Here is a 27,501-nt window from a genome sequence, read left to right as displayed (position 1 = left end):
CTCCCCTCCAAGATGCCTCCATGCTTTTTGTTGCACACAGGTACCACCAGCCCCAACCCTCTTTGCTGTGCTGAATCATGGGGAGTGAGTTACACTGGACCTTCTAAACACCTGCATTTTGTGTCTCCCATCAGGACAAATAAATGCAGCTCTTCAGACCCGCCCTGTAATCCCAGCTGTGCTGCCAAAAGTGCAGACAGTGATGCCTCTGACTCTGCTGGGTGAGCAGAGGCAGTGGGGAGATGCTGTGGCTGAGCAGCAGAGGCTTTGTGTGACCCCAGCCTTGGTGTAAAATGGGAGTAGCTGTAGTGTGGTGTCAGCTTGGACCTGCATTGCTGTGAGTAATTAACCCTGGCTGATGGCTCATAGAGGTTTGAGCAGCTGCTTTCTGAGCCCTGGGATGTGAAGCTGAACATCAAGAGCACTGATTTAGGTGGCATTACAAGGGGAGGGTGTTTAGGAGGAAGAACCAGCAGATCTAATTAGACTTGCAATTCTCAAAGCAACGGGGAATGGATGCACCAATGAAATGGGCTTAATTTGTTAAAAATGCCCGAGTGAGCTGCAGAGCTGGGAAGGGGAATAATGCAGTGCCAGAGAAGGGCTGTGGGGTGAACAGGAAGGCTGAGCACGATGCTGGTGTGTGGGAGGCTGTGGAGCAGCTCTGTCTCCCTGGGGAATGGTTGGTGCCTGATCCACAGGAAGCCTGAGGGACAGATCCAATGTTGAGCCTGGCTTTTAAGAGCTGGTCTTTGTGTTGTAGGCAGCAGCTGATCTAGAAGAACTAATTCCTGGTCCTTTGATCAGTTTCTGAGATGCTTGTGAGGATAACAATTCTGTTTTTCCTGAGCTCACAAACATTTAATCTCCATCCTCTCTGGCTTTGAGTACCTGTGAGGCTTTTGCTGATTATTCAATTTTCAATGCCCTAAAACCCTACAGCTTGCATCCTTAAGAAAGGGCAAGAGGCGTTTGTCAGAGTGAAAATAACAGGCAGGCCAAAGATGGTCCCAGCAGAGGAGCTTGGGGTTGGATCCCAGGGGTGGGGCTGCTCACCCTCTGCCTGTGACCGCTTCCTAAAAGTGCCCACAGCAAGGCCAGCAGCTGGATCTGCTCCACTGCAGCGTTTGCTGATGAGTTATTTGGTGTTTCTGTCAGGGAGGAGAGTCCAGACCCCTCGTGCTGGTGGCTCAGCCCTCCAAGGTCCCTGTGGCTGCTCTGGTGGGAAGGACCTGGCCCTGCCTGGGAGGGAATCCCAGCAGGATGTGCTCCAGGCAGGGCCATGAAGTCCATTTGTTGCTGAATGACACTGCAGAATTTACCTCTGTCTTCTTCCATCACACACGGGGATGGAAGTGCTGTGTCTGATACCAGGGGCCTGGAAGGCTCAGTTTTGAGCCTTGCTGGTGGTGGTGGCACTGCCTCCTTTGCTGGGAGAGGGAAGGAGCTGTCCTGGGGAAGCTGTGGGACTGTGCCACCTCCTGCAAGTCCTACCCTGCACTGGAGCCTGGCCAGACTCAGAGTTTGCTGTGTGGGACAACCAATTCATCCTGCAGGCTTGGCAGGTCTTCTCTCCAGGCTGGGCTGGGTTGGCAGCTGTGCTGCCACTCATTCCCAGAGGATGCCAGGGATGGGCAGTGAGAGGATTCAGCTGAACGAAGTGGTTGTGCACCTCAGCTTCAGTGAGGATCAGTAGCCTTGACTGATCAACCACACACAGATAAACCCTGGTGGGTGTGACAGGGTCAGCAGCCTGCCAGTCTGGTTGGAAAAACTCCTGGGAAGGCTACAGCCAGTGTTTTGGGTAAAAACCAGCACGAGGCTGCTCTGTCTGCACCTCTCCCTGCTCTGACTTGCGCTGTTTCCTTTACTCTTTGCCTGTACATATTATTTGCAACCCACTGCACCCAAAATACCAACCAGTTGCTCTCAGAGTGTGAAGCAATCGCTGAATGAGTAGCTTGGATAATTTTTTTCCCCCTCATTTAGACAGAAGAAACCAGCTCAGCTTTGACCATGCATGTTACATTTTAATTTTTTTTTTTCTCATGCCAAGAAATACAAAGAAAGTATATAAGATATACCATACCATCCTGCAGAAAAAGAAACATTTGTCAGCAAAGAGAAGCACCCAGCTGCAATTCCTGGTGTGTGCATGCTGTGTGTGAGCTGTGGCTCTCCCAGTGGGGGGATGGACCCTGCACTGCCATGCCAAGGATCAAGTCCTGGCACCTTCCAACCTGGGCTCCCAGCTGGTCTCAGGGTTGCCTTGGTGAATCCTGCACACGTTCCCTTTCTGATGTTTCTTATCCTGGATGGGTATTTATAGGTTGGAATTTTGCTACCTACTGGTGTCAGCAAATGCTTTACAAATATTCCCACTTTGAAAAGGCTGCTTTCCCCCCTCCCCACACCCCCTTGGCTTGTGCCCAAGCAGGGGAGTTTTTCAGTCCAAACCTAACTGGTTTTTGCCAAAATTAAAGGCTGTATACTGAAAGAAAAACGAGCTTAAATCTGAATTATTTCAGCTTGACAGTGCAACCCTGGCCGTGGTTCTGTGACAAATACCAAGGCGACAGGGCAAGGGTGGGGCCAGCCCAGTGGGTGCCTTTCTGCAGCCTCTCCCTGGGCTCAGGATGAATGGAAATGGAGATTTCATTTTATATAAAAGGCAGGATCTGCTCCCCTTGTCTACATGGAGAAATCTGTGAGGGGAAGGTCGGGTACCGCGTGCTGGAGCCTGCAGGGAGCCGGGGCAGAGGTTCCCTGCCCTCTCTAACCCCTTCCAACAGAGCCCAGAGATGAGATCTCATTGCAGCAAGACCTGTCTGGGTTGAAGGAGAGGCAGAGGGTGGGAGGAACGAGCCGTGGGACTCAGGAATGTTCCGGGGGGAGGAATGCTGAGGGGACAGCATGGCAAAACTGGCGAAGAGCAGGGAGAGAGGGGTAAACTGGAACGGGGTGAAATGCCAACCAGAAATAGCAAACCCATCCTTAACACGGCAAGCTTTGAAACCCTTGGGTGGCTTTCTCTCCTCTGGCTGTGCTCAGATCCCTTTGGTCTCTGCAGGTGGCCCCAGCGTGGAGCAGTGACCCAGTGACTCGTGCCACACCTTTCCTGACCCTTGCTCACTGCATCCTACCAGGAGCTGGTACAAAACCAAGCCAAGTTTGTTGCTGGTGCAGCTTAAAGCTTCAATCCAGCCTTGATGCAGCCAGCAGCCCTTCTGTGCCACCCCACAGAGCTCAGCTCTGCCCCAAATCCTGGGAAAGCAGCCCAGGGACAGCAGTGGCAGAGAGGTGCCACCAGCCCTGTGCTCTGCTCAGAGGCTCCTTCCCATGTATTTATATCCCACCAGGACCTCGCACTTGTCGATCGTAACTCCTACTCCAGCTTACATTTAGAGACATTTCCCACCTTCTCCATCCCTTCAGCGAGCTCTCCTCCTACCAGCTCATCTTCCCTGGCAGGTAGGGCTGGATTGTCACTGTGCCCTCACCTTTCCTTCACCAGGGGGGAGAAGTTGGCCAGACCCCGAGGATTTCGGGACTGTTTTAGTGGCAAACACGGAGAACTCTGACGTGTGTGCTCAGAGGAGGCTGCAGCAGTTGGCAAAGAGCTGGGGGATAAGAAACAGGGCTGCTTGGTGGGGATGGAGAGGAAAGGTCTCACGACCCAGTTTTTGTGATTGCCCCCCTGTGTGCTACAAGCTGAGTTAAGGAGAGTTCCCTGGTGGATGCAGTCAAAGGAGTGACTGAGCCTGGTGGCCTCAGGGTGAAGCTCAGCCATCATCAACCTCCCTGTAACACAGCACAGGTGAGGTGTGTGCCGAGGGCTGGGGGCTCTGCAACCTCCTCCTTCACAAATATGAGCAAATCCCATCCAAAAAGGGCCAAAGAGGCAGCTGAGCTGGGATAAAACCGTGGGGGATGGGGAGAGCAAAGTGGCAAAAACTTAGCAAAATGTGTGGAGAAGTTGATGGGGGAGCAGGGAGAAGGGGCTTTCTGGATGTCCCTCGAGATTTTATTCCTCCAGCACTGGAGAGGCAGGTTACAAGCAGAGCAAATCCTTTGTCAGGGATAACTGCCGAGGCCTTCCTCTGGATTTAAATGCAGGATAAGGAAAAAAGCTGAGTTCAAGGGTGCAGTACAGTGGTATCTATTCAGGAAGATTTTAGAATGAAAGGGATTTAAGTGCCTCAGTTCTTCTTTTTTGTTACACTTACTGGTGAGGTGAGAAGCATCACCTGAGCTGTCCAGTGAGACAGGAGGCACAAACAAATCATCACCATGGGGTTTTGGGGGAAATCTTCTGCCTTCTCCCAGCTCCAGAGGAATCCTGGTACCTCCACTGCCCTGAGCTGCCCTGGCCTGGGACTGCCCCTGGCAAGGACCACTGCAGCTGCTTCACAGAGCACCCTCCTTCCTCCAGCTGCAGGGATCCCATTTGGAACCACAGGGTATAATTTGTCTAGATCCCACTGAATAAAAAACAGATTCCAAGGAAATCTGTGCTCATACATGGTTCTGTTAAGGAGGAGGAGGAAAAGGGGTTGATTTGGGAGCTGCTTGGTGCCTGAGCATTTGCCATCCCTGCAATTAGAGCAGTAATGTGAACCCACCTCGTGGGGGGTGGCAGGGTTTGATCCTTTGGATGCAGGGAAGCACTTTAGATGAAAGGCTTTGTACAATGATAAAAGAGCATTTAAATTCTTACTTAATAAACGCTTGGCTCTCTCAAGTCCTATAACTCCCTCCAGCACTTTTCCCTGAAAAACGTCTCTTCCTGCCAGAGGAGGAGCTTCCTGGGCTCTTCCCATCAGCCAAATTCCAGCAGCTCCATGGGCAAGGAGCAGGAGATGCAGGGACAGGCAGCACTGCCCTTATGTAGTTCCAAAAAAAAAACCCCCACGTGTTCCCCAGCAAGCAGCTTTTGGGTCCAAGAGTTAAAGAAGGAAACGTTTGGGGAATTTGATGGGATTTCAACAGCCATAAGATGAAAGTTTGGACATCCAAGGGAGGGTTTCTGAAGGGCTCAGGAGGAAAAGATGCAGTGCCTGGACAGAGGAGGGAGGAGGGAGCTCCCACCCAGCAGCATTCAGCAGTCCCTGTTTGCTGAACTCACAAAAGATAAATTGCAAAAGAAAAATTGCAGATTTGGTCCATTTGAGATGCCAGTAGTTTGTGATGGAGTGCTGGCAAAGGGGTGGATGGGAATGGAGCCTGAAAAAGTGCTGTAGTGATGTGCTATTGCTGTGAGTCCCTGGAATCCCTTTTGGTGGAGAGAAAAATGTTGACAGCGTGTCTGGGGGATTTGGCTTCCTCACCCCCTGCATTCAAATAACATCTAGAGGAAAGAAACACTTGAAAGAGGAGCAATCGAAAAGGTGACAGGAGAATTTTCACAGCCATGCCTGTGGTTTTGCACATGAGTTACTACAGATCAACTACAGCGTGCATTTGCACTTCACCCCTACCCTGTGCTAACCCCATGTGCCCACTCAGAGCCCAGGGAAGGAGTCAGTGCCAAGCAGTTACCATGCTGTGAAGTTTCTTAAGGTGTGTGGTGGATTCTCCATGTAGACAAGCCCTGGGAAGCATTGAATTTGGTCTAAATTTGGGGTGTTTTACAGGAGATTGGTGTTAGGGAGCAGAAGTGCCCTGAAGGACCACATTTCTCAGTCAGTCCGTGGTTTTAGGTCGCAGGTTGTCAGTGGGAGACAACAGAAAGGCTGGGGAGTGCAGCTCTTGGTTGCGTGTCCCCAAAGTTTGGATCAGAGGGATTCAGGAAACAGGGAGCCAGTGGACATGGCCAGAAGTCACCAAGCCTGACTAAAACAACAGGCAATGGAGCTTTGCATAGTCTGGGTGGGTGGGTAGAGGGCTGACCCCAGGAACTCCCCACAGCAAGGATGGGGTGAGCAGGGAGGAGAAGGGCTGGGGCTGGATGGAGCCTCGAGGGAGCGTGTGGGGATTGGATCCCACGGGAATGGGCCGAGGGAGCCGGGTGGTGTGGAAGACGTGACAGGGCCCATGCTACCTACAGACAGAGTGGGGGGAGCAAAGTCTGTTTTCCTGTTAAATACAAAACATTAAAAAATAACACAACAACTCTGAACTGACCCCAGGCAGCTCCGGGGACGCCGGAGATTTTCAGAGCTGCAGGAGAGCTGTGTGAGGGGTGCAAGGAGAGGAGCAGGGGTCTAAAACTCCTCCATGCCCCTGCAAACCTCCTGGAGGGCCCTAAGCTGAAGCCCCAGAAGGCTGGGGAGATGAGCACTGGCAGTGGTGGGGGCCGGATCACGCTGAAGCCTCTGCGTGATGGACGTGCCGTGACATCGGGGTGGGAGTGGGTGGAACGGGCTCTCCGTGCCTTGGTGCTGCTGCTGGGCACTAACCAGGCTCTTGTCTCGGTGCCAGGGGTGTTCACCTCCCTTGGGGTGCACAGAGAGATGTGTGGGTTCACAGGGAATGCCTTATTTTGCCTTCCATTAAAAAGCCCACCATGGGATGGGAGTGAAGAGGAGCCTGGGGTTCTCATGCAGCAACATCCCGCTCTGCCAGCTCTGAGATCTGCCCTAAGTGATAAAAGAGCTCGTAGGAACAGACATGGAGAACATTCCCAAAGGCATGCAAATGGTCATTGTCTCTTTTTTTTTTTTTCATCAAAAATACAAAAGCACCCACCACATCCTCCAGCTCTGGCGGCTGCGTTTCGTTCGGAGCAGAGCCGTGGTCCTGCTGCAGCTCTGCTCTCCCTCCTCCTCCGTGGAACAGCTCTCAGCTCCTGATGGCAGTTTGAGCTTTGTTTTGTTTTGTTGCTTGTCTGGTTTTTTTTTTTTGTAGAGACAGAGAATTTGACGATTTAAAAACCAACAACCCCCCCAAAAATCCAGTGACTTGTGCCAAAATTCTCAGGAGGTCTCCTCAAAACGTCCCGTTCTCGCCTTGTATTTTTCTTCCAAATCCAGCTTCATTCTGGAGACTCTCTCCTCCTCTTGCACTTTAGTTGTCTCCCCACTCCATGAGTTCTGCTGGAGGGGAATGAGGTAGTGGATTTCCCCCTTCTCCTCTCCACGTGGCCTCTCCCATTCCTTCTCAGGGTGATTTTTATCCCATCCCTTGTACAGGCTCATTCCCAAGAGGCGGTGAACTGAAGCATGCGTTCCTTCCGACGGCGCTCTGGAGCAGGCTGGCTAGGGCTGCCCACCTACACTGTGACAATTTTTTGTTTTGTTGCAAGGCTGAAAGTAAAAACCCCAAAAGGAAAGTTGTCTTCCTCCTCTTCAAGGTATTTGCATGCTGAAACGTCTTCTAGGAACCTGTAAAAGAAAGAGAGGCTCAGGGCAGCTTCCAGCAGTCAGCAGACGCTCCCCTTATGCTCCTGGCTGGCCCTTTGGGTGTTTCTGAGGTCCCTGTTTGCCTGAGCTGTGCAAGACATTTTGGGATTGTGTTTCTGGGCAGGCTGATTTGTGTCCTGAAACCCTCCTGTTTTTACAGCACTTCACTCTTCTAAACCCACCACGGGCTTTGCCAGGGCAGGACCTTTCACCAGGGAGACCTTGTACGGTCACCAGGGCACTTTGGACAGCACAGGGAGGGCTTTCCATGCCAGTCACTTGGGCAATGTGTGTTTCTACTGGAAGGAGCCCGTTCTCTGAGGTGTTTTTTCTGTGTGTGTGCAGCTGGTGATGGCCAAACCGGCCTGGAGTCAGTGCCCTCCTGCAGCACTTAGGCTGGGAATGGGGTGGGGGTGGATTGGGGGCAGGTCTATCCTATCCCCTGGGCTGGAGCTGGCAGCCAGCTGAGGTTCCTGCTGGAGCTGGGCTGGGGGAAGGAGAAGGAAGCGTTACCTCTGACGCTGAGTGAAATGTAGAGCACGATGATGATGGTCCCCAGCACGATGGAGACGATGCTGAGCAGCCTGGCCATGCGTCCGAGCCGCCGGGCTCCGTCCGTGTCCCCTTGCTGGCCACTGTTCCTCGACTGGAGAGACACAGAAAGAGCCCCTTGAGAGTGACAGCACCTCTGGGGTGACTCCCTGGCTGTGGAGCCCCAAACTGAGACCCGTTTTCTTTCCTGCTCCTCCAGTTGGCAATCACTTCGTTCCCGAGCGGAAAATACTGGAAGGAAGGATTCCTGGTGAGGGAGAAGCACCACTGCTGAGAGCAGGGCCTCCTGATCCTGCTGGGAAGGGAGCACTGGGCATCCTGCCCTTGGCTGAGGGAGCACCCAGCACTTAGCAGAAGGGCAGCTGTGCGAGGAGTTGTGGCGGAATTACTCACCGTGCATCAGCATTTGCTGCCTGTGCGGCACAAGTGCCACCAGCCCGGCTCTCCGGACCAAAAAGCCTCCCCAGATTCGTGCAGCGCCCTTCTGCCACCCACAAAACCCATTGGGAAGCGGGTTTGGAGGGAGGGAAAGTGGGTAAGGGGTTTTAAGGCCCATTGGTGACGTTTTCACCTGGTTGGGAAGGCTTGGAGTGAGGGACAAGAGAAGCAAGGTAGGATAGGGGGAGAAGGGAGACCAGCAGCCTTGATCCAGTGGAGAAGTCAGGCAAAGCTCCCCTAAACTTCACTGGGAATGGGGTTTTATTGATGATTTAACTGCTTTGAAGCAGATATTCCTCCTTTAGGGCTGCTTTGAAGTATTTAACACTTTAATATGGGTTAAGGGCTTCTTGCCCTGCCCTATCCATCTCCAGCCATGCTGCCTTGGAGGAGAAGAGAGGGATGTGGGGTAGGCTGTGGGGCCAGCAGCTCCCAGAGCCCTGTGCTGTGTGGCAGCTCCTCCCTGCTAAAACTGGGGAAATTCTCAGTTAAAAAAACCCAAGCGTACTAGTTAAAAACAGTTAAAGGTGGGAGAGGATTAAAGCAATCCCAGTTTCCTTTCAAAAAATGTGTATCTCAGAAATAGCTGTGCTGGAAAGGATCCCCTGCCACATGTTGAAAAAAAAAATTTAAAAATTAAGAGCAGGGAGACTTCATCCAGCTCCAGCATTAACCATGAAACATCGCTGAAAATCTGAACAAATACTTGATGTTACTGCCCCATTTCCCATTCGTCCTGCTTTAATTCCACTGCCTCTTGGCAGCACCGTGACCAAAACATCCCCAGCCTAGGCTGGGCATGGGCAGCTGCTCCATAGGAAAAACACAGCTTTGGAGGTTCCCATGTACTCGTTTTAGTTTGTGTCACCACGTAAATAACACAGCAGAGCCCCAAAAGGGCGGGTGGCTGCTCCCACTGCACCCCTGCCAATGTCCTGCTCTGCTCACGAACCACCCTGGGCATCGCTGTCCCCACCAGTGACACCAGCAGAGCTCAGGACCTTGTTCCTCCTGGTCTCACCAGCAGGTTTGCCAGACCCGCTCTGAAAGCGATGGGATGCAGCCAAGAGCTATTTTCATCCCAGAACAGGAGGTGACAAAATGAAGCCTCATGGGTTGGTGGTGAGAGATGGAGAGGATGCAGGAGCCCAGGGATCGACAGGATCCCGGCCCTGCTCGCTGACAGCTCCAGCTCTGGGGAGATGGTTTTTCAGCCTCTGCTTTTTGTAACCAGTGTAATATTTTGGCAGGGTGTGGGTTAGATTGCAGTGAAATAGGAAAAATATATAGGCTAAGGGATCCAGTATATTTATCACTCCAGCTTCTGGAAGTGTTTATTGCTCATTTTTCCTGAACAATTATGAGAAGCATATCAGCGCTGGCATGGGGTGTTTAGCAAGCCTTTGGTACTGTACATATATTATTCATCGGTGTGGAACGGGTTGATTATAGCTCTCTGGTATCACTAATCCCGTGTTTTGCTTTCCACATAAAAACATTAACATCTTGTTTATTAATCGAGGCTCACCAAGGCAGAACATCTCCGAAAGGCTTGACGGGGAGTGAGTCACTGTGTGAGTGCCAAGGGACTCCCTGGTACAGCCCCGAGCTGGAAAATCTGCAGGACCTGGGGAGTGGGTGCTGTTCTGCAGCACCCGTGGGCCAGGTAAGTCTGGGTGACTCAGGAGTTATTAATCTTACCTGTTTCCCACTGCTATCTGTTCCACTTACTGCTCAAAATGGGCTTTTTCCCTAAGTGGCCTTGTTGCAAATGAAGGCAATTACTTTCCTGGGCTAGTCCCAGGGATGGAGAAGACAAATCATCACATCCTCTGTCCTGCAATCTTTCCCGATTTATGAACTGGCTTTGGATGCTCTCTGCTGCCTTCCACCAGTTACTCAGAATAAATCATTAATCCTCGACACTTGGTGTTTGTGTTGAAGGAAACATTCCAAGAGAAGTATAAGTCAACTCCAGAGTGAGCCAGATGACTGTGGCACTTAAAATGGGTGAGGATAACCTGACTTCTCCTGCATATTTTGGGAATGACAGAACTTATTTTGGATACCAAGTGCTGTGCAGAACTGCCCTTGATGTTACTATGTGGTGGTTCTGGCTAGATTTTTTTCACTTCCCTGCATTTGTTTGGAGTTTTGTACCCTGGTACGTGGCTCCTCTGCTTCCTCCCCCAGTGTGGCTGCACTTTGGTGGGAAGGGGAAAGGATTCACAGCTGGAATGCAGCGGGGTGCGTGGTACCCAGCCCTGCCCTGCACTGTGAGATGGATCCCACAGGATGGACCCACCATCCTTGTGTCCACCAGTCCCACTCTCTGTCTTGGGGAGTGACCTGAACCCCTTAGAGCAGCCAGATCATCACTCGGTGAGGAAAACACATCCAAGAGTCCATGGAGAAGCCTCCAGGTAACTCATTTCCATGGAACCATCATTAGCAGGAACAGGCTGGGGGGGGTAGAGCAGGGTTTTTTTCCACCTCTGGCCATAGGCCCTGCTGAGATCTGAGAGCAGCTTTTGAAAAATGATTTATGAGACACTAAGCTCAAAAGCATTCATTTACTTTCCTCTCTGGACACTGCTTATTACCCAGAAAAAGAAAAGAAAAAAAAAAAAGCTTTCATGTGCAAAAGCTTTGACTCAGGAAAGAAAAGCACAATTGCAGAGCTAAAGGAATGTCAGCACATTGTGGAAAGGTCCTCCTCTTTCCCCAGGTGATGGGAATCACAAAAACCTGGTTCCTGCTCAGATTTGTGCACAATCAGGCACACTTGGGCCTTACTCTGTGAGAAGATCTAAGCCTGGGGGGGCCTTGGGGGTCACCCGGAGCTCAATTCCTCCCTGCTGTAAGCAGGAGAAACATCAACCCATGCCCTGAGAGCTGTTCCTGGTGGCAGGAGGGCCCAGCCAGATGTTTCCTGGTTCCCCAGGGAGCGAGGAAGTATGGATCACTCCTCATCCTGCTCTGCTGGTGCTGTGTGGAGGTCCCTGGCTGGCAGGTGGGTGTGTGGAGGGGGTGATGGTGCAGGCAGGGCTGGGACTAGAAAGGGCTGTAATAAATTAATTAAACCACAGGACAGGGAGTGCAGGGGTGACTGTGCAGGGGCCAGAGGATGGGCACTGGCTATTAATGTGCCGTAAACCTTGTCCTGGAGAACAAGCCCAGCTGAATGCACCTTCTGCCTCGCCTTCCCCAGCTCTGGATGTGCCCTGGTCAGTGCTGCCAGTGGCCTTGGAAGCAGAGGGCAAACAAATAATCTTACTGCCTTGCTGGTCCTGCCTCCCCTTGGGTGTGACAGTCACCGCACCCCGGTCCCTCTCTGCCTGGCAGGATTAACCAACTCCTGCTCTTTTTCCACTCTTCTCCTCCACAGGGCTCGTGTGGCCCAAGGCACATCCCCACCACCCTGGAGACTCTGATGCCCGCAAGGGACAGTGTGAGGATCTATTTTGCATGAAGGCTAATGTGGCTGGAAAATCCCCATGAGAGACCTTGTTTATTACCATGGATATGCAATACCCAGCTGCTTTCCCTCTCCTTGCAGTGCAAAGCCAAACAAGGCTGGCTGCCTTCCCTGTGTGCTGCCTAAACAGGCTCTGCCACACAACTGTACTACGCAGATGACAGCTGGCACTGGCAGAAACGATGATTCCTCCTCAAAATGGAAATTGGTCTCTCTAGAGGGCTTTTTGTGGCAAGCGCCCGTGCCTGCCTTCAAGTCGTTGGTGGTTTTGGGGGGAAGTGCTGGCTGCAGGTGCCCCTCAGTGTATTTCTGTGTGGTAAGCAGGTAACTGAGCTGATTTTCAAAGAAAAGATTTGCCTGTGTTGCAAATCAAAGGCATTGAAGGTGCTGGGTGTGTACAAGAGAGCAGCGTGTGATGGAAAAGGGGGTGGCATTGCTTGTAGGGCTGTGCTGACTGAGCCACCTGTACCCGAGATGGGTGGGAGGCCGGCTGGCTTCATTCTCCCCTGCTCGGCTCTCGGTGTATTTGCTGAGGTGGGGGGGATGTTTAATGGAGAAAAATTGCTTCTCCGGGGCAACTAAAGAGCTGCAGGTGCAGCCGGTCCCTTTGAAGTGCCTGAGGCCAGGCACCAGCCTCCAGCCAGGGTCTCCCCGGTGTTGCAGGGCTGGGCGAGGAGGGGCGGAGGGAGATCCCTTGTCAGTGCTTCACCTCGCAGCTCCTTCCCGGGGAAGCCCGGCGAGTCGTTCTGGACCGCTGCCTGGCGGCAGGGACCGCGCTTCCCGGAGCCACCGCGCTTCCCGGAGCCACCGGGCTTCCCGGAGCCTTGCCCTGGAACCCCATCCCCGTATCTCCATCTCCATCCCGCCGCCTCCTTTTCCATCTCCATCTCCATCTCGCCGCCTCCCCGCTCGCTGCCCCGGGCTCGGCGCCGCTCCCCGCCCGCCTCCGCCCGCCCGCGCTCCCCGGACCCGCACCGGAGCGCGCCGCGGGAGCCGAGCAGGGCGGCACAGCCCGGCCGAGCGCTGCGGGAGCCGAGCGGGCTCCTCCCGCCCCGCCGCGCCCCGGTGCCGGTGCCGGCGGTGCAGCACCGCGGACAGCTCCGGGGCGGCCGTCGGGGCGGCGGCGGCGGGAGGGGGAGCCGGGGGCGAACCGGGCGGGTCCGTGCGGCCGGCAGGTCCCGCACTCACCATGATGGAGAAGACGAGGGCCACGATGTTGAGGGGCCAGACGGGGCAGAAGCAGGAGAAGATGGCGAGCACCAGGTAGTCCCGCGGGCGGCCCTGCTCCGGTGCCGCCGTGCTGGTGGCCGTGGAGGAGGCTCTGCCCAGGCTCAGCCGGGACGGCGACAGCGGCGGCGCCTCCAGGTGCCCGACCGACACCGACTTGTAGCCGAGCCCGTGCCCGTTGCGCTCCGTCTCGCCGGGCAAGGCTGCCGTGAAGGATTTGGAGCCGCGGAGGCCCTTCTCCTCCCGGCCCTCTGTCGCCGACAGCAGCTTCTCTGTCTCCTGGAAGCGGGTGGGCAGCGCCGTGCCCGAGCCCGGGCCCGCGCCCCCGGGCGCGGAGCCGGTGCTGGCCATGGCCCGGCGGAGCGGGCTCCGGCAGCGCCCCGCCGCCGCCGCTCTGCGCTCGGGGCCCGCCGCCCCGCGGGAGGCCGAGCCGGAGGAGGGGCCAGCCCGGCTCGGCCCCCGGGGCAGGATCGGGGCCGCGGACCGCCCCCGGGGTGTCCCCGGTCCCCCTTTCCTCACCCCCTTACCGCGCTCGGCCTCCGCCCGACCCGGTGCGTGCGGCGCCGCGGCCCCCGGGGATGCTGGCGGGGATGCGGCGGGGCGGAGCGGAGCGGTGGGAGAGCCGGGGAGTCCTCGCCTCCTTCAGCCCGGCCCAGCCCAAGGCTCTGTCCCGCCCCACCGACCCCCCGCTCTTGCCGGGGCTCCCACGGGCTCCGCTCCGCTGCAGCGGTACGTGAGAGCCCAGCCCAACCGGGCTCCGCCCGTGCCGACGGGGCTCGGGGCCGCCTCCAGCCCCGGAGGTGCGGGGGATGCCGAGGGTAGCGCCGTGCGGGGCACACACAGCCCTGCTGTCCCCGCTGGCTGGCAGCCTGTCCCCAGGCGGGTGGGGGACATGCGACACGGAGCAGACCCACGAGCCCCTCATTGCTGCGGAGAGGGGCTGGAGGTGCCCTGGGTCTGGGCAGGGCTGCCCGGAGGGTGACGGGGTCTGGGCAATTGTGTGGGTGCCCGGTGGCACCTTGGCTCCAGCCGCTCTGGGAAAGCGTCGTCCCCGGGGCACGGGGCTGGGGGGGGGGGGGGGGGGGGGGGGGCTCTGGGCACCCTGTGCCGGGCTCTCACCCTGCCCTCGCTGCGCGTGGGTGACCGTGGCGACACCACAGCTGGGGACAGGGACACCAGATCAGTGTCATACTGCATCCCTACATAGGACCTGCAAAGCAGAAAGGGTGCTGGTGCAGCGTGAGTTACATCCTCTCCATCCTTGGGAGCAGGGATGCTGTGAGGGGCAGGAGGGAAGGCTAAAAAAACCCTCTGATGCCTGGAAAAGATGGATGTTTTCCACCCCTTCTGTATTATGCTTCAGTTCCAAATTTGCCAGGGGTTTCCCTGGCAGTGAGTGCCATCTACGGGGCATACCCAGCACCTTCTGCCTCCCTGAGAGGTGCCCGAAGAGCCTTCTGCCAGCCAGGACCTGCTGCCCAGCCCTGCCTGGAGCCTCATCCCGTCCTGCAGCCTCCAGACAGAATTAGGACCCGCGTTTTGTGAATGTGGATCTGAGAGCAGTGGGGTGACCCTGCTCGGGGGAGTCTCAGGGGGTTTTGCCTCCCTTCCATTCCTGCCTCTGTGACCATCTGTTTCCATCTGGCTCACTTTGGCTGACCACCAAAGCTGGTGTGGGAAAAACATGGAGAGGAAAATTTGGGAGGAGGGAGGGTTCCTGCCTGAATTAGGGTGTCGCTTAAACCTTCTTTCAGTACTGGTGTTGCTGGGCTCTCACTCCCCGTGTGATGGCTGCTGACAGGGCAGAGCAGGGCCATGCACTGCTCCAGGGAGAGCCACCCAGAGTAGGGATGCTGTAGGGAGAAGCAGGATTCCTTCAGTGGATGTGGCTGCAGGCCTTCTCGTGGGGGGAACACATGTCAGAGGCTGAAGCCAGGACCAGCACAACACCAAGCAAAGAGCTCTCTCTCCTGGCTGCCACCAGTTTTCCTCTGCTCCCATCCCAGCTCTCTTGTCCCACCAGGGTTTAAGGAAGGCGGAGGAGATTCCAGTCCAGAACAGCAGAAGGTTGGGATGGTTGTTCCAGCACGTGCCCCCTGGCAGGGAGAGAACTCAGACCGCCCCTGGTATGTTGATAGCACTGGGGTGGGAGCAGCAGGGCTGGAGGAGCTCTGCAGAGCTCAGCACTGCGGGAATCACACAGTGCAATTTGTCCTGTCCAAAAATCTGCCAGCTGTGGTGTGTGTGGCTGTAAATCCCTGCCTGATTCCTGCAGCAATTCCAGTTTGCTGAGCCTTGGGCAAGACAGAGCCCTCACAGCTGGTCCAAGCTCTCTAAGCCAGAGGGAAGGGACAAAAGGGACCTTTCCAGTAAAATTCCCCCTTTCTCCCCTCCACAGGAGTTGGCCGGGAGCGTGCTGTTGGCCTGTCCCAACAGAGCCACTTCACTGGGATCAGAAGGAAACCGCAATCGGATGGGTGGGCTTTATGAAAGCTGACATCTGTCTCCCCTCCCGGCCTCGCAAATCTGCCAGGCACAAACGTCTGTACCAATGAGCTTAGTGTCAAAAGTCCCAGGGCAGTAACCTTTGCCTGCTCCTGTTCCCCTCCTTCACCGGCGGGAGCCAGAGCCACCCGCCAGCCAGGGGCTTTAGCGTGATCCCCAAGGCCCATCTGTCCATCTCACACATATTAACAGCCAGTGCCCTGCTGCTGGGTTTGGAAGTCGTGTTTTCTCGCAGAGCAAGCAAGAGAGAATAAATGACAGCGGCGATCAGCAGCAGTGAGCCCTCGCGACGAGAAACACAGAGCCGGGACTTCCAGAGGACTTCCCACCTCCTGCAGTTTTCCCGCGGAGGGGAGACCCGCAGCAGGGTCCTGTACAGCGTGTCGGGGGCTCACTGAGCTCGCCAGCATCGCAGCTGAGCTCTACATCCTGCAGCGCTTCTCTCCCTCACCCAACAGTCCCTTCCCGCTCCCCCCATTTGTCCCACGGATCCGTCACCTTCCCGTCACCGTGCTGCCACCCCAGCCCTGCAGGTCAGTGGATGGGGAGGCACTGCTGGTGTCCCCAGCCCTGGCAATAGCCCAGCTGCCAGGGGACGGCCCCGGCCAGCGGTTCTTGCAGGCTGCCCGTGAATCGCTGCTGGCCGGCGCCGCGGAGCGGGATCGCGCTGGAGCAACAGGCGGGGCTGGGCACGGAGCGAGTCTCCTTCGGGCTCTCGTAGTGATGGAGCTGCCTCTGAGGGGAAAACCCAGCGCACAGAGGGGACGGAGGGCACCGTGTACCTGCAGAACCGGGCTCCCAGGGCAGCTGTGGGCGGCTGCCCTTCACCCCCGGCTCCTGCGCAGGGACCCCGGCCTGGGCGCGGCACTCTGAGTGGGCACAGGGCCAGCAGCATCCGGCGCCGTGCAGGGACAGCGACAGAGCCGTGATCCTGTGGATGGCTCGCCGGAGGGTTGCGATTTTAGAAAGCCTTTTGCCACCGAGGTCGTGCTTGAGGGCCAGCCGCAGGGCGTTGAAGGCTTGGTTGTAGTCTAGAATCCTCTTACGCTCTCTGACGTTGGCAGCCATTCTCCTGGCCTTGGAGCGCACCGGCCTGCTCCTCTTCCTCACCTTCATCCCTTCCGTGTCCCCCGGGCTGGCGTCTGCTTCCCTGCCCTGGGAGACCCACAAACCCTGCCTGTAGCAGGCCTGGGGCGCGTCCCCCGCTTCCAAGTCCTCCTCCGAGCTGTCGGGCTCTGGCCCCGTGCCTTTCCCCGTGGCTGCTCCGGGCATGGCAGCGGCGAGGGGGAGCGGGAGAGGAGCTGCTGCGATCCTGCCTCCTGGGAGGTGTGGGTGACACTCCTCCAGGGACAGGCAGCCGCCTCTAAAAACCTTCAGCAGGGCTCGTCACGTGGCTGCCCTGACCCTCCTCACCTGCCGCAGGTGAGGCACAGGGAGAGCCCTGCCTGATCCCTGCTCTGAGCGTGAGGGACCAGTGCTGGGGGGTGCCCAGAGCTCGTGGTGGGATGCTTGCAGGCCCCCGGGGGAAGCACCTCCACCAAGCACACGTTTCAGTGGTTGCTTTAGTGTCTGCTAAGAATTTGGGCACTGCAGGAGTTCCCCTGTGCTGCTCTGCCCTCTCCTCTGCTGGGCAGGCTGGTGGCTCAGCCTGGGACAGGTCATCCCTGGGTTTTATATGGTGCCATGAGGCAGAGCCCTATGGGGCATCACCACCCTGGCTCTCCCTTCCCCCTGCTCATGGGTCCTGAAGCGCCTCTGTTATTTCTCAGCTAAGGGAAACTGAGGCACAGAATTATGCCATTGCTGAGAAAAGCAGCAAGTCTTGTGCTTGGGTACAGAAGACACAGTTACTCCTGTCCCAGTGAGCTGGGAGCATCCCTGGGCACAGGGGTGGGTGGGTGCCTGAGCAGGGGCAGACCCCGGGAGTCGGTGCAGGAATGTGCAGGGCTTGGCAGGCCTCTGCCCTGCGGAGCAGGAAGCAGGAATGTGGGGGGGGATTGGGGCAGGTGATAAAAGAGCTAAAGTGCTACCTGCCTCCAGAGCCTTCCTGTCCCTTCCCAGCAGCCTGGGGGCAGAGCTGTCTGGGCTGGCGCTCCCGGGCCTGCCCGGCACTTAACTTGGGGAAGACGATGCTGAAAGCAGCTCCTTGTTTCCTGCATCCCCGAGCTGGTGGGATGAGGGACTTGCCAGGTGCAGCAGGTCCGGAGGCCATGGGCAGGGCCAGGTCCCCAACCTCTGAGCAGTGGGGGACAGCCACGTGTGTTTGCCCATCATCTCATTAGCGAGCAGGTGCTAAATGACTTCCTGTGCGAGGGGTAACGCTTTGAAAAATGGCCCAGGAGTGGGTCTGACAAATTGTTGGGGTGTCTGGTGCAAAAGCAGAGCCCTGGGAGAATGTGCCCCCCCTTGATCCATCCCTTCCTATCTGATCATCCCAGATCAATAGCCACAATTAGTGGGGGGTTATTTGTCTATTGCCCTTCTCCTCTCCTGGCTCTTTGAAGCTGCAGCTAATTTAGGTGCCTCTGCTCCAGGAACCCAATAAATCAGGAGCCAGGGCCTCGGGGACATGGGAGAACAAGGCAGCAGGACTTCAAAGGGAGGTGAAGCTTGCAAATATTTTTGAGCACTCACCTGTGCTCACTATGACCCTCTTGTTCTCCCCAGCATCCTTCTCACCTCCCAGTCCTGCTCTGCTGGGAATGGAGCCTCCCCGACCACTGACTTACCCAGCGAGCTCAGCTCGGGAGCCAGGGGATCTTTGGAATGCTTGAATGCCGGCAGATGTCAGACCCACTTAGAGATGTGCCTGTCTAAAACCCAGCTAGGCAGGACAGATCCCTGCCACGGGGATGTTTTTGCTGGTGTTGGAGGTCAGGAGGTGCAGTCCAGAGCAGACACGGAGGTGACTGAGCTGGGCACAAAGCCAGTCCCAGCTGGGTGGGGCCTGGGCAGCGGCAGCAGTCCCAAAGCTGCTCCCATCCCACCCACAGCCCCCAGGAGCTCCTTGGGAAGCATTGCCGGGGTTCTCAGCACCTCAGCTCTGGGCAGCCCTGGCTGCAGGGATCCAGCCCCAGCTCTCGGAAGCGGGCAAGGCCAGACCATAAATCATGGGGCATCTGATGCCACCTGCCACCTGTAATTAGCACATCCCACTGGGCCACCCCCACCTCGTCCTGGGCGCTTCCGACCTAGGTGCCCATTACAGGTTGGGAGGTCAGCAGGAACGCCCACCCAGGCCCTGCTCCCCCGGTCCCTGCTGATTTATCACCGTGTGCTGGAGAGATTTATGGGCTGAGATGGGGAACCAGAAACGTGTTGTGAGGCTCTGCTGGGCCTGACAGATGATGAAAGAGCCGTAATTATCTGTCGCCACACATATATCAGGCCATTCATGGCACTCCCCAGCCTCCAAGATGGGGTTTGGCCCTCAGGGACTCCCCACCTCCCAGCCCGTGTCACTCTGGACTGGAGCACTGCTGAGTGCTGGGTACCTGCCCTTGCTGGACAGCACTGCCACAGCTCTCAGGGGTCCCATAGCCCAAAGCTGTGTTTTGGGTGTGTAACACTGCTGCTGAGCCTCAGCCTTGGACTGGCTGCCACATCCATCTAGCACCCCCAAGCTGCCGATGCTTCCAGGTGAGATCTGCTGGAGCCATCTGGGAGCACGGCCCTCACTGGAGGTGGAACCGTGATGGAGTGAAGAGGCAGATGACACAGCCTGGGGGGCTGCCCAGCGCCTGGCAGTGTCGAAGCACCACCCATCCTCCTTGGGAAGGCATGGATGTGCCAGAGCAAAGCAAGGAAGCCTGCGGCAGGGAAGGATGAGAGCCGGGAACTGGCATGCGGGGAGATGCCCATTCCTGGCGACGAAGGGAAGGAGGAGGCGGCTGTTGCGACACTGCCGGGGCCCCGCGGGTAAATAAATAGGGCGCTTTGTTCCTGCTGGGGCACGACCAGGTGGCACGAGGGACACGGGGTGGTGAGTCATCCATCCCCAGGCAGCCATCCCGCAGGGCACGGGAGGAGGCAGGGAAGGGCACTGGGAGGCCGTGCTGCCTGCAGGCGCCTGCGGGTGAGGAGGTCCCGTGCTCCAGCACCTTGCACAACACAAGGGAACAGCCCTGCTCAGGGCACAGGTCGGAAAAGCCACATCCTGTGGAGTGAGAGTGAGCCATGGGCACATGCTTAAACACGGCACGTGTGGCAGGGAGTGGGCAAAAGGCTTACCTGGGCCTTCACAGAACCGCAAAGTCGTCCCGGTTGGAAAAGCCCTCTAACAGAATCCCAGTGTTAACCCAGCACTGCCTTGTTACCACTAAACCACCGAGTGCCACATCCACACGTTTTTTTTAACATTTCCATCACTTTCCTGGGTAGCCAGTTCCAATATCTGACCACCCTTTCACTGAAAACATTTTGCCTAAAATTCAGTTTAAGCTTTGAGGCCATTTCCTCTTATCCTGGCCCTTGTTCCTTGGGAGCAGAGACAAACCCCCCACCGGGTTACACGGTCCTTTCAGGGACTTGTAGGCCTTCATTTCCCTCCACAGGAGCCTGTGCCTGCTGCTCCATCTGCCAGGAATGGCTCACCCATCCTGAGACCAACAGGGCTGGCAGAGTTTCATAGGCCAGAGGATGAGGATGGGACAGACAGAGCTCCGCAGTGAAGGCCAGGGCACATGGCAGCTGGGGAAGGCACAGGAGCCACCCCATGGTACAGGAGCCTTCAAGGCTCCGTTGTTCCTGGCTCGGGGATCTCCCGCAGCGCGCGGAATGGATTCGGGCATGAGTTATCATGTTTTTACTTCCCCGAGCTGCCAGCACCAGGCGCTCCCTCGCCGCATCCCCCGGCCCGCAGCTCCTCGGGGAGACCCGGAGAGGGGCGGTGGGACCGAAGGTCTGAGCTGCAGGAGCGCAGCACCCGCGCCCCGCTGGTGTCCCCATCTCATCCCATCCCACATCTGCCGGCGCCCCCGGCAGCTCCCTCCGCCGGTCCCCGCCCGCTCCCGCCGCGGGCCGCAGCCGGGGCCGAGCCGGGGGGCGGTGGCAGCGCTGCCCCCGCCCCGGCGGGGCCGTGCCGTGCCGTGCCGAGCCGAGGCGGGGCGGGCCGGGGGCGGGTACCGACGTCAGGCCCCGCGGCGGCGGCGGGGGGCGGAAGGCGGCGGTGCCGGTGCCGGGGGGTGGGGGGAAGCTCGGCTTTGGGGCGGGGGATGGCGGCGGGCGAGGCGGCCCGGGCGGACTTCGCGCGGCACTGGCAGGAGCAGTTCCCGGGGGAGCCGGCGCCCCGCATGGAGCTGGGCTCGGTGCGGGCCATGGAGCGGGAGCTGGAGCGCTGCCGTCGCCACCTGCGCCGCCTGCAGCGGGCGCTGGCCGAGGAGCGCTTCAAGGTGGGCTACCTGGAGGCGGCGCTGGCCCGGGCCCCCCCGCCGCCGCCGCCGCCCGCCGCCCCCCGCCCCGCCGGCAGCTCCCCGGAGGGCGGCAGCGCCGGCAGCTCCGACGCGGAGGACGCTTCCTCGGCAGGTGGGTGAGGGGGAGCCGTCCCCACCCCGCGCCCCAGGGGACGAGGGTGTCCCCAGCCCCTGCGCCGTCCCCGCCGCACGGTCAAGGGCGAATGTGCCGCCGCACGGCCGAGGGCATCCCCAGCCCTGGCGCTGCCTGTCCTGCGCTGCCGTGCCCGTGGCGCGCCGTGCCCACGGCCCCGTGCCGTGCCACGGGTAAAGGCAATCCCGAGCCCCTGTGCCATCCCTGCTACACAGTTGGTGCAGCCCCTGCTGTGACTCGGCAGGGAACCCCCAGGTGTCCCCGTCACGCAGCCAGGAGCACCCCATGTTGTCACATAGTAAAGGATGCCCCAACTCCTTTTGCCATCCCCGTCAAGCAGCTAATGCCGTACCAGCCCTTGTGCTGTCTCTGTGCCACCACTAAAGTCACCCCAAGCCCCTGTCTGCTCCCTGTCCCACTCCCAAGGACATCCCATGCCAAGGCCCTATCCTTGAGTGTGCGAGGAGGGAGGGTGGCTGGCTCTTGGTGATGTGCCAGTGCCCACGAGCCACCTCTGGGGCTGGGACGCTGCAGAGGAGTCACTTCCTCCCGGCGTGACCTGGCTCATGGGAACACCTCTGCTCAGGTGACACCCTGTGACCTCCTGTGGGGAAGTCAGAAGCATGCCGGGGTGGTGACATGTCCCGGGGCGTTTTTCTAGGTGGATTGAGGACAATGTTATTTCACAAGTGCCTGGCTGTGTGGTGGCACTGAAGGCACAGCCAGCTAGCACTGTCAGCCGTCACACTGTCCTACTTCCAGCGGCCTGGAAGTTGTTATTGCATCAGCATTAAACCCGGCTCAAACAGTCCTGGCAGCTAGGGAATGTCACTTTTAATGCTGCTAATTCTGCAGCTGACTTGAGTTAATTTTGTTCTTGTTCGATTGTTTGGGGGTGATGGTTTTCCCCCAAGGCTGTATCGTGCTGGTTTAAGATTGCCTGGAGAGCAAGTACTCTGATGTCAAATTATGCTTAATATATAGTTCATTTATATTTATTGCATTAGTCTGCAGTGCTGGAGGAAGTTTCCACTTCACCTTTCTGGGCTGCCTGGAGGTGAAATGTCCGAACTACGTGGCTGCTCTCAGTGTTGTCACCGTGCTGTGCTGGGCTGCACGTGTGAGTGTTTGTCCCGCTCCCCAGTTGACTGTGGGAGCCTGTGCCCAGCCCTGCAGCCAGGACCAAGGACATTGGGAATGCTGCCTTCAAAGGCCTGCTCCAAGCCCCTCTCCAGCTCCCATCACAAGCACGGGCTGTGGTTCTTGGAGAGCTGCTCCGTGGCTGAAGTGGCTCGAGTGCATCAGAGCGACCAAGCACAAATCCTTCTGATTTACACTCGGACCTGTGTTTTGTTTATATCTGTATTATGCTCCTGGATGTTTCCAAACCCAGGATGGTGCAAGGTTGCTCTCAGGCTGGTGAGTGTTGTTAAAGGGGCTTCCCTGAGGCACAGCATAAACCCCTGAGGGTCCTGGCTTTGTAATGTGGAGAGGTCCAGCCCTGCACCACCCTTTGAGACCTTTGCAGCTGGTGGGGGTAAGTCTTTTGGCAAGACTTTGAAGTCCAAGTTTGCATCTGCTGTGGTTAAATGTGGCCTCTTCCTCCTCCTCCTTTTTCTCCTCCCCTAAATGGATCTTCCTCAGGGTCAGCAGCTCCAGCACTCATCAGAGGAGGAAGCGTCCCCTCTGCCTGTCTCCTTGCCCTGTGACATGGCTGGGCTCTGCCCTCCCCAGCCTTGCCCCGAGCCTGTCCTGAGCCTTTCCCAGGCATCAGCATTTTCTTTGTTGGGTGTTATAAGGGCCCCTGTGTGCACTGACTGCGCTGACATTTAAGAGCAGAGTTTGAGAGTGCAGTAAGAGGTGTGCGGTCATTGCCTGGATCCCCCTTTCAAGGACAGTTGGTTAACCTGGTGCTCCTGTTGTTTTCTTCTCACTTCTCTATGTTTCAGATGTAATTGAAAATTCCTGATTGTGGTGCTGTTTGCTTTTCCTGCCAGCACTCTGGCGGTGTGTGACCTGGTTAGTACTGCTCTGCCTGGGTCCCTCAGAATTTAAATGTGAATTTTGGAGCTTAGTGGTGCTGTGGCTGTGGCTGAGCGCAGCCAGTCCCCAGCTGTATCAGCCTGTGGAAGCACCCTCTGGACAGTAAGTGAAGGAGTGTTGAATATCATCTTTATGGGAATTACCAGGGAAATACAGTGTTTTCCTTTAAGTAGCTTGCGATTAATCTGATTTAAAGCGAGGAAATCTGCAAGATGCCCCTGTCTGCGGCTATCGCATGAGAGCGGCGCGTGTGACAGCCAGATACACGATCCTGGCATCTGAGATAACGCCTGTGCCAGCTCACCCGGGACCAACAAAATCTGAGCGTCAGCAAGCAGATGGCTAAAAACAAAGCGTGGAAAGGACTGAAATTCCCCTCATCTTGGCCGTCACCTGTCCCTGTGGTTAAACACGCAGCTGGCCTCGCAGCTGAGTATGCGCGGTGCCGGGCTGTGCCGGGGCTGGATGCTGCTTCCATCTCCTCCCGTTTGCCACGGAAGGGATGAAGGGCTGTGGGTTGGTGCCAGCCAGGAGAGGGTGAGCTGAGCAGGAGATGGTGCTGGTGGCCGAGAGGAGGACGCGGTGATGCTCGGCGGAGATGCTTTGTGCCCGGCAGCCAGGTAGCGCGGAGGTGGAACCAACTCGGTGCTGGGTTTCCTCGCTTTGTCCTTGGGAAGTGGAGAAAGAAGCTGGCTTTGCCATGGAGCTGAAGCTCCTCTGGAAGGCTGTGGGGTTTGGGAGTGCCTGACCTGCCCTGTGCAGCACCCTACACCCCAGAAATGTGAGCTGTGGGGTGGGGAGCGCTGGCATAGCTGGAATAGTCCGTGGTGGCGTGGGCTGGTGGATCTGGTTACGGCAGGATGCTGCGGCTGTGAGATGTGCTGTAAGTGAATTCCAAGCCCTCTGTTTAGCTGGAATTACAGTTTCTCTCAAGGAAAGATTCTGGAGTCACGTGGGCTCTTCTCCTCGCTCCGCTGCACTGCCTTCCCTGGTACCTTGGGAAATGGGAAGGGAGCTGCCGGCAGCAGTGGGATCCTGCCATGGAGGGCGGCGAGCACGGAAAGGCAGCAGTGTCAGGGTGTGCAGCAGAGCGCTGAGATGGGGAAGGGGCCCTGGGGCATCTGGAGTTCCTGGGGCATTGGCCACCTCATCCCTGCATGCCCAGGTGGGGGCTGGATTGGCATGGGTGCCATGCTGCGGGCTCCTGACATGATTTGTGTAAAGGCAAATTGCTACTCCATCCCTGCTTTCAGCTTGTGCTGCTGCTGCTGCAAAAATGGCACCTCTGTCTGTCCCAGAAAAACTCCCTGCAGCTATGGAGGTGATGGGGCAGCTCTGTCCTGCTGTCTCAAGCCATGTTTAAACCCTGCTGGTTCCTCGTCCCTTTCTTGGGATATTCCCTAAAACCTCAGCAGAAGGAGAATGGAAAATAGTGAGCAAAGTCCAGAGTTTGTCCTGGTACATCTCTTTCCACCTGTGGTAGATCACGATGGGCAGGAGGTAAAAATTGGTGATTCCACAGCCCCAGGAAGGTGAAATGTTACATGGTCTGTGCATCCATGTCCCCTCCTTTAGCGTGAGGATGGGATCTTGGTGCCAAAGCAGGGAGGTGCAGTGGGGGCAGTTGTGTCTCCCCAAGAGCCCCTCTACCACCTCTGTGTCCTCATATTTCGTTTTTAAATTTTTACTTGGTCGTATTTCCCTATTGTTAGAAAGTGCTTGTTTGGCTCTGAGGAGGCTGGAAGTTCCTCCTCTGGCCAGGCCAGGCCAGGCAGAGTGTCAGTGTTTAATTTTAACTGCTCAGGCAAGGACAAAACCGCAGCGTGTGTGTGTGCGTGCGCCTGCTGGGGACCTTTGAACTGTCTCCATCTGCTCTGGGGCCCGACAGCATTTGGGGAGGTGATGTCTCTCCACAAACCCCCCGATGGCATTGTGACAGCAGCCTCTGAGTGACGAGAGGCTGCTTCCTTGGAGAGTGGTGTTGCCTGAGATGGGGACTCCAGGGTTAACTCTGGGACAGGTTGTCACTGAAGAAGATCATAAATAAATGCGAAGTTTATGAGGCTGAAAAGCCTTTGAGTAGAAGAGTTGATGTTTAAAGCTTTAGGTGAGAGCAGTAAGTGCTGCTTGCTGGAGTTTGCCCTGTGATTTGGCTTGTAAAGGAGCTGCAAGAGCAAAGGGGAAACCTGTGACCAGCTCTGCCTGCAGGCACCACCATGGCAGCAGCTGCATCTCCTGGGTGGGGGAACAGCCCTTCCAAAGGGCTGGATGGGTGCACAGAGGGCTGGGGATGTCTGTCTGTCTCACTGGGCAGGGGCACTCCCCTGGCACGGCAGCAGTGCCTGCTCTCGTTGGCACAGACATGCCAACATCCCTCCTGGAGGAGGTGGGTCTGGATGCAGCATCCCTGTGCACCCCTGTGTTCTGTCAGCTGGGCACGGTCCCACTGGCTGGGTTTTGGCCCCCAGAGTTTGGGGCAGAGCCGATGCTGAGCTCCCCCAGCTCAGCAGCGTTCAGGGCTGGGTGGTGGTGCTGGGCTGCACCTTCCCTTCGGAAGGGAAGGAGGGGATGGAGTTTGCCTTTCGGTGTCAGCAGTGCCACGGGCTGTGCCCACCATGGGGGCGAGCACTTCAGCACGGAGGTGGCCCCCAGGCTGGTTGTGGGTGATCAGTAGCCTCAGGTAGAAGCAACGGCAGCAGCAGGGCAGGCAAGAAACCCTCATTAGGTGTCTGGATAGAGCCAGAAGTGCCCTGCGGGGCCTGAATTCATTTGCATTGTAAGTCTATTGAAATCGGGTTGGGGTTTGTTTTCTTTCTATTTCCCTGGAAAGACACTTCTGTGCAGAGGGGCTCTTTGTTCCTCGGGTTCCTCCTCCCCTCCTGCCCAGCCGTGCTGCCAGTTGGGATCCCAGTGGATGGCTCTGCTCTGTCTTCTGCTGGATGCTGTCTGCTGTGGCCAACCCTGCAGCAGTGATCACAGGGAGAAGCTTTCCTCTGTGCTGGCAGGGAATTCATATTCCCTTTGGTTAGAGAGGAGAGCCTGGGTTAGCCAGGGCAGCTCACCAAGTGTCCCTCCACCCCAGAAAAGTGGCACCTATGCCCCCTTGGTTCATGGCATTGCTGGGGTTTTCCTCCCACTGAGGTCACCTGGAGCAGGGGCCGGGAGCCAGCCCGAGGGAACACGCAGAACTCACCCCATCCCCAAGAGACATCTTTGAGCAGGCTTGGCTTTCCCACCCGAAATTACTTTATCAGTGTTTGCTAAGCAGGATAATTGGCATGTGTAGATCAGTAGCAGCAGCACTTCTTGGCTCCCTTGGCTGCAGCCAGAGCGGAGCCTGGCCAGCCTAAGCAGAATCCCAGAGGACTCCTGCAGATCTGCCTCCAGATAAGTCCCAGCTGTAAAGTTCAGGGATTGTTTGAAGATCTGGCAGATAGGGAGAGCTTTGTGCTGGGACGGGGCTTTCTGCCATGGAGGGGTTTTGTTCCGTGGGCGGTTTTTGTTCGGAGGCTTCGAACCAACACCTCCTCCTCCTACTCTGCAGCTCCTGTGCTGGGAAGCAAACCTGGCCCAGCCTCAGCACCAGGGCTGGGGGGAGAGGAGCAGCTGGGGGCTGTGGCAGATACAGGCACGGCTGCCTCCCTCTCAGAAGAGAACCACGATGCAATAGCTGGCCCAGGCCTTCAGCTGAAGTTAAAAGCTTTTTCTGACCAGCCACCACCTTTCATTCCTTCTCCATCTGGTATTTAGAGAGGCCGGGGGCAGTGCTGCTGTGGTTGGGTCTCTGCCCTCCTCCCCACACTTGCTGGGCTCTGGCATCCTGCCTGTCACAGCAGGATGCTCCAAGTGACCGCCCTGTGCTCCAGGCACCTCTCAGCTGTGCCCCAGCGAGTGCAGCTTGGGGCCGATGCAGCACAGACCTCAGGGTTTCAATTCCACAGGGAAGTGATACTGGAAGTTTAGTGCTGGACTGAGGAGCAGCATGTTTAGGACACCCAGCAGGAAGGACCTTCTGTGGTCCTTGGCAGGGAGGCTGGAAACATTTTCATTTATTCCTCTCCTCCCTCTCTGCCACCTCTGGCAAGGGGAGAGCTGCTGCTCTGCACCAGCAAGGGAGAGCCTGGACCTCCTGAGAGCCCTGGAGGAGGCTGGGGAAGGCACTGGAGGAGCTGGGGAAGCCAGGCTCTCCTCTGGCATCTCCCACCTCAGCCCCAGACTCTGCAGCCCTGGTTGTGTTCCTGCCATGGCTCCAGGACACAGAGGCTTCCCCTCTGCCAAACCAAAGCGCTCTGGCTGCTCTTTTAGTCCTTAGCTTCTTTAGCCACTTGCATAATGCTCCCCAACCTCACTCTCCCAATTCCTCTCTCCCTGTGG

General features: G+C 57.2%; 3 protein-coding genes across 3 annotated transcripts in view; 1 reads left to right on the top strand and 2 right to left on the bottom strand.

Moving 5' to 3' along the window:
* Positions 1-2,004: 2,004 nt before the first annotated feature.
* On the bottom strand, positions 2,005-13,464 carry TRARG1 (trafficking regulator of GLUT4 (SLC2A4) 1). The gene is made up of 3 exons (XM_032130086.1): positions 12,997-13,464; positions 7,854-7,986; positions 2,005-7,322 (listed from the first exon to the last, which is right to left on the bottom strand). Exons 1-3 carry the CDS (start codon positions 13,384-13,386, stop codon positions 7,315-7,317), a joined length of 531 nt encoding a protein of 176 aa, XP_031985977.1. The 5' UTR covers positions 13,387-13,464; the 3' UTR covers positions 2,005-7,314.
* Positions 13,465-15,655: 2,191 nt separating this feature from the next.
* Positions 15,656-17,229, bottom strand: BHLHA9 (basic helix-loop-helix family member a9). Its single transcript, XM_032130085.1, has one exon. It carries the CDS (start codon positions 16,810-16,812, stop codon positions 16,075-16,077), a length of 738 nt encoding a protein of 245 aa, XP_031985976.1. The 5' UTR covers positions 16,813-17,229; the 3' UTR covers positions 15,656-16,074.
* Positions 17,230-21,040: 3,811 nt separating this feature from the next.
* Positions 21,041-27,501, top strand: part of ABR (ABR activator of RhoGEF and GTPase) — a 38,058-nt gene continuing 31,597 nt past the window's right edge. The window contains exon 1 of the mRNA XM_032130013.1: positions 21,041-21,063. The gene's annotated coding sequence lies outside the window, so the exon portion shown is untranslated. The remainder of the gene's footprint in view (positions 21,064-27,501) is intronic.

The sequence above is a fragment of the Corvus moneduloides genome, chromosome 20 (assembly GCF_009650955.1).
Source record: "Corvus moneduloides isolate bCorMon1 chromosome 20, bCorMon1.pri, whole genome shotgun sequence".
In the NCBI taxonomy this organism is placed as follows: domain Eukaryota; kingdom Metazoa; phylum Chordata; class Aves; order Passeriformes; family Corvidae; genus Corvus; species Corvus moneduloides.
The sequence above is the reverse complement of the archived record's forward strand: the minus strand, read 5'-3'. Positions and strand labels throughout refer to the sequence as shown.

Coding starts and splice junctions, on each gene's coding strand:
- BHLHA9 (XM_032130085.1), bottom strand. CDS start 16,812: ATGCCCGGAGCAGCCACGGGGAAAGGCACGGGGCCAGAGCCCGACAGC.
- TRARG1 (XM_032130086.1), bottom strand. CDS start 13,386: ATGGCCAGCACCGGCTCCGCGCCCGGGGGCGCGGGCCCGGGCTCGGGC. Junction 7,987..12,996: donor CCCTCGTCTTCTCCATCATG/GTGAGTGCGGGA, acceptor GTGTCTCTCCAG/TCGAGGAACAGTGGCCAGCA.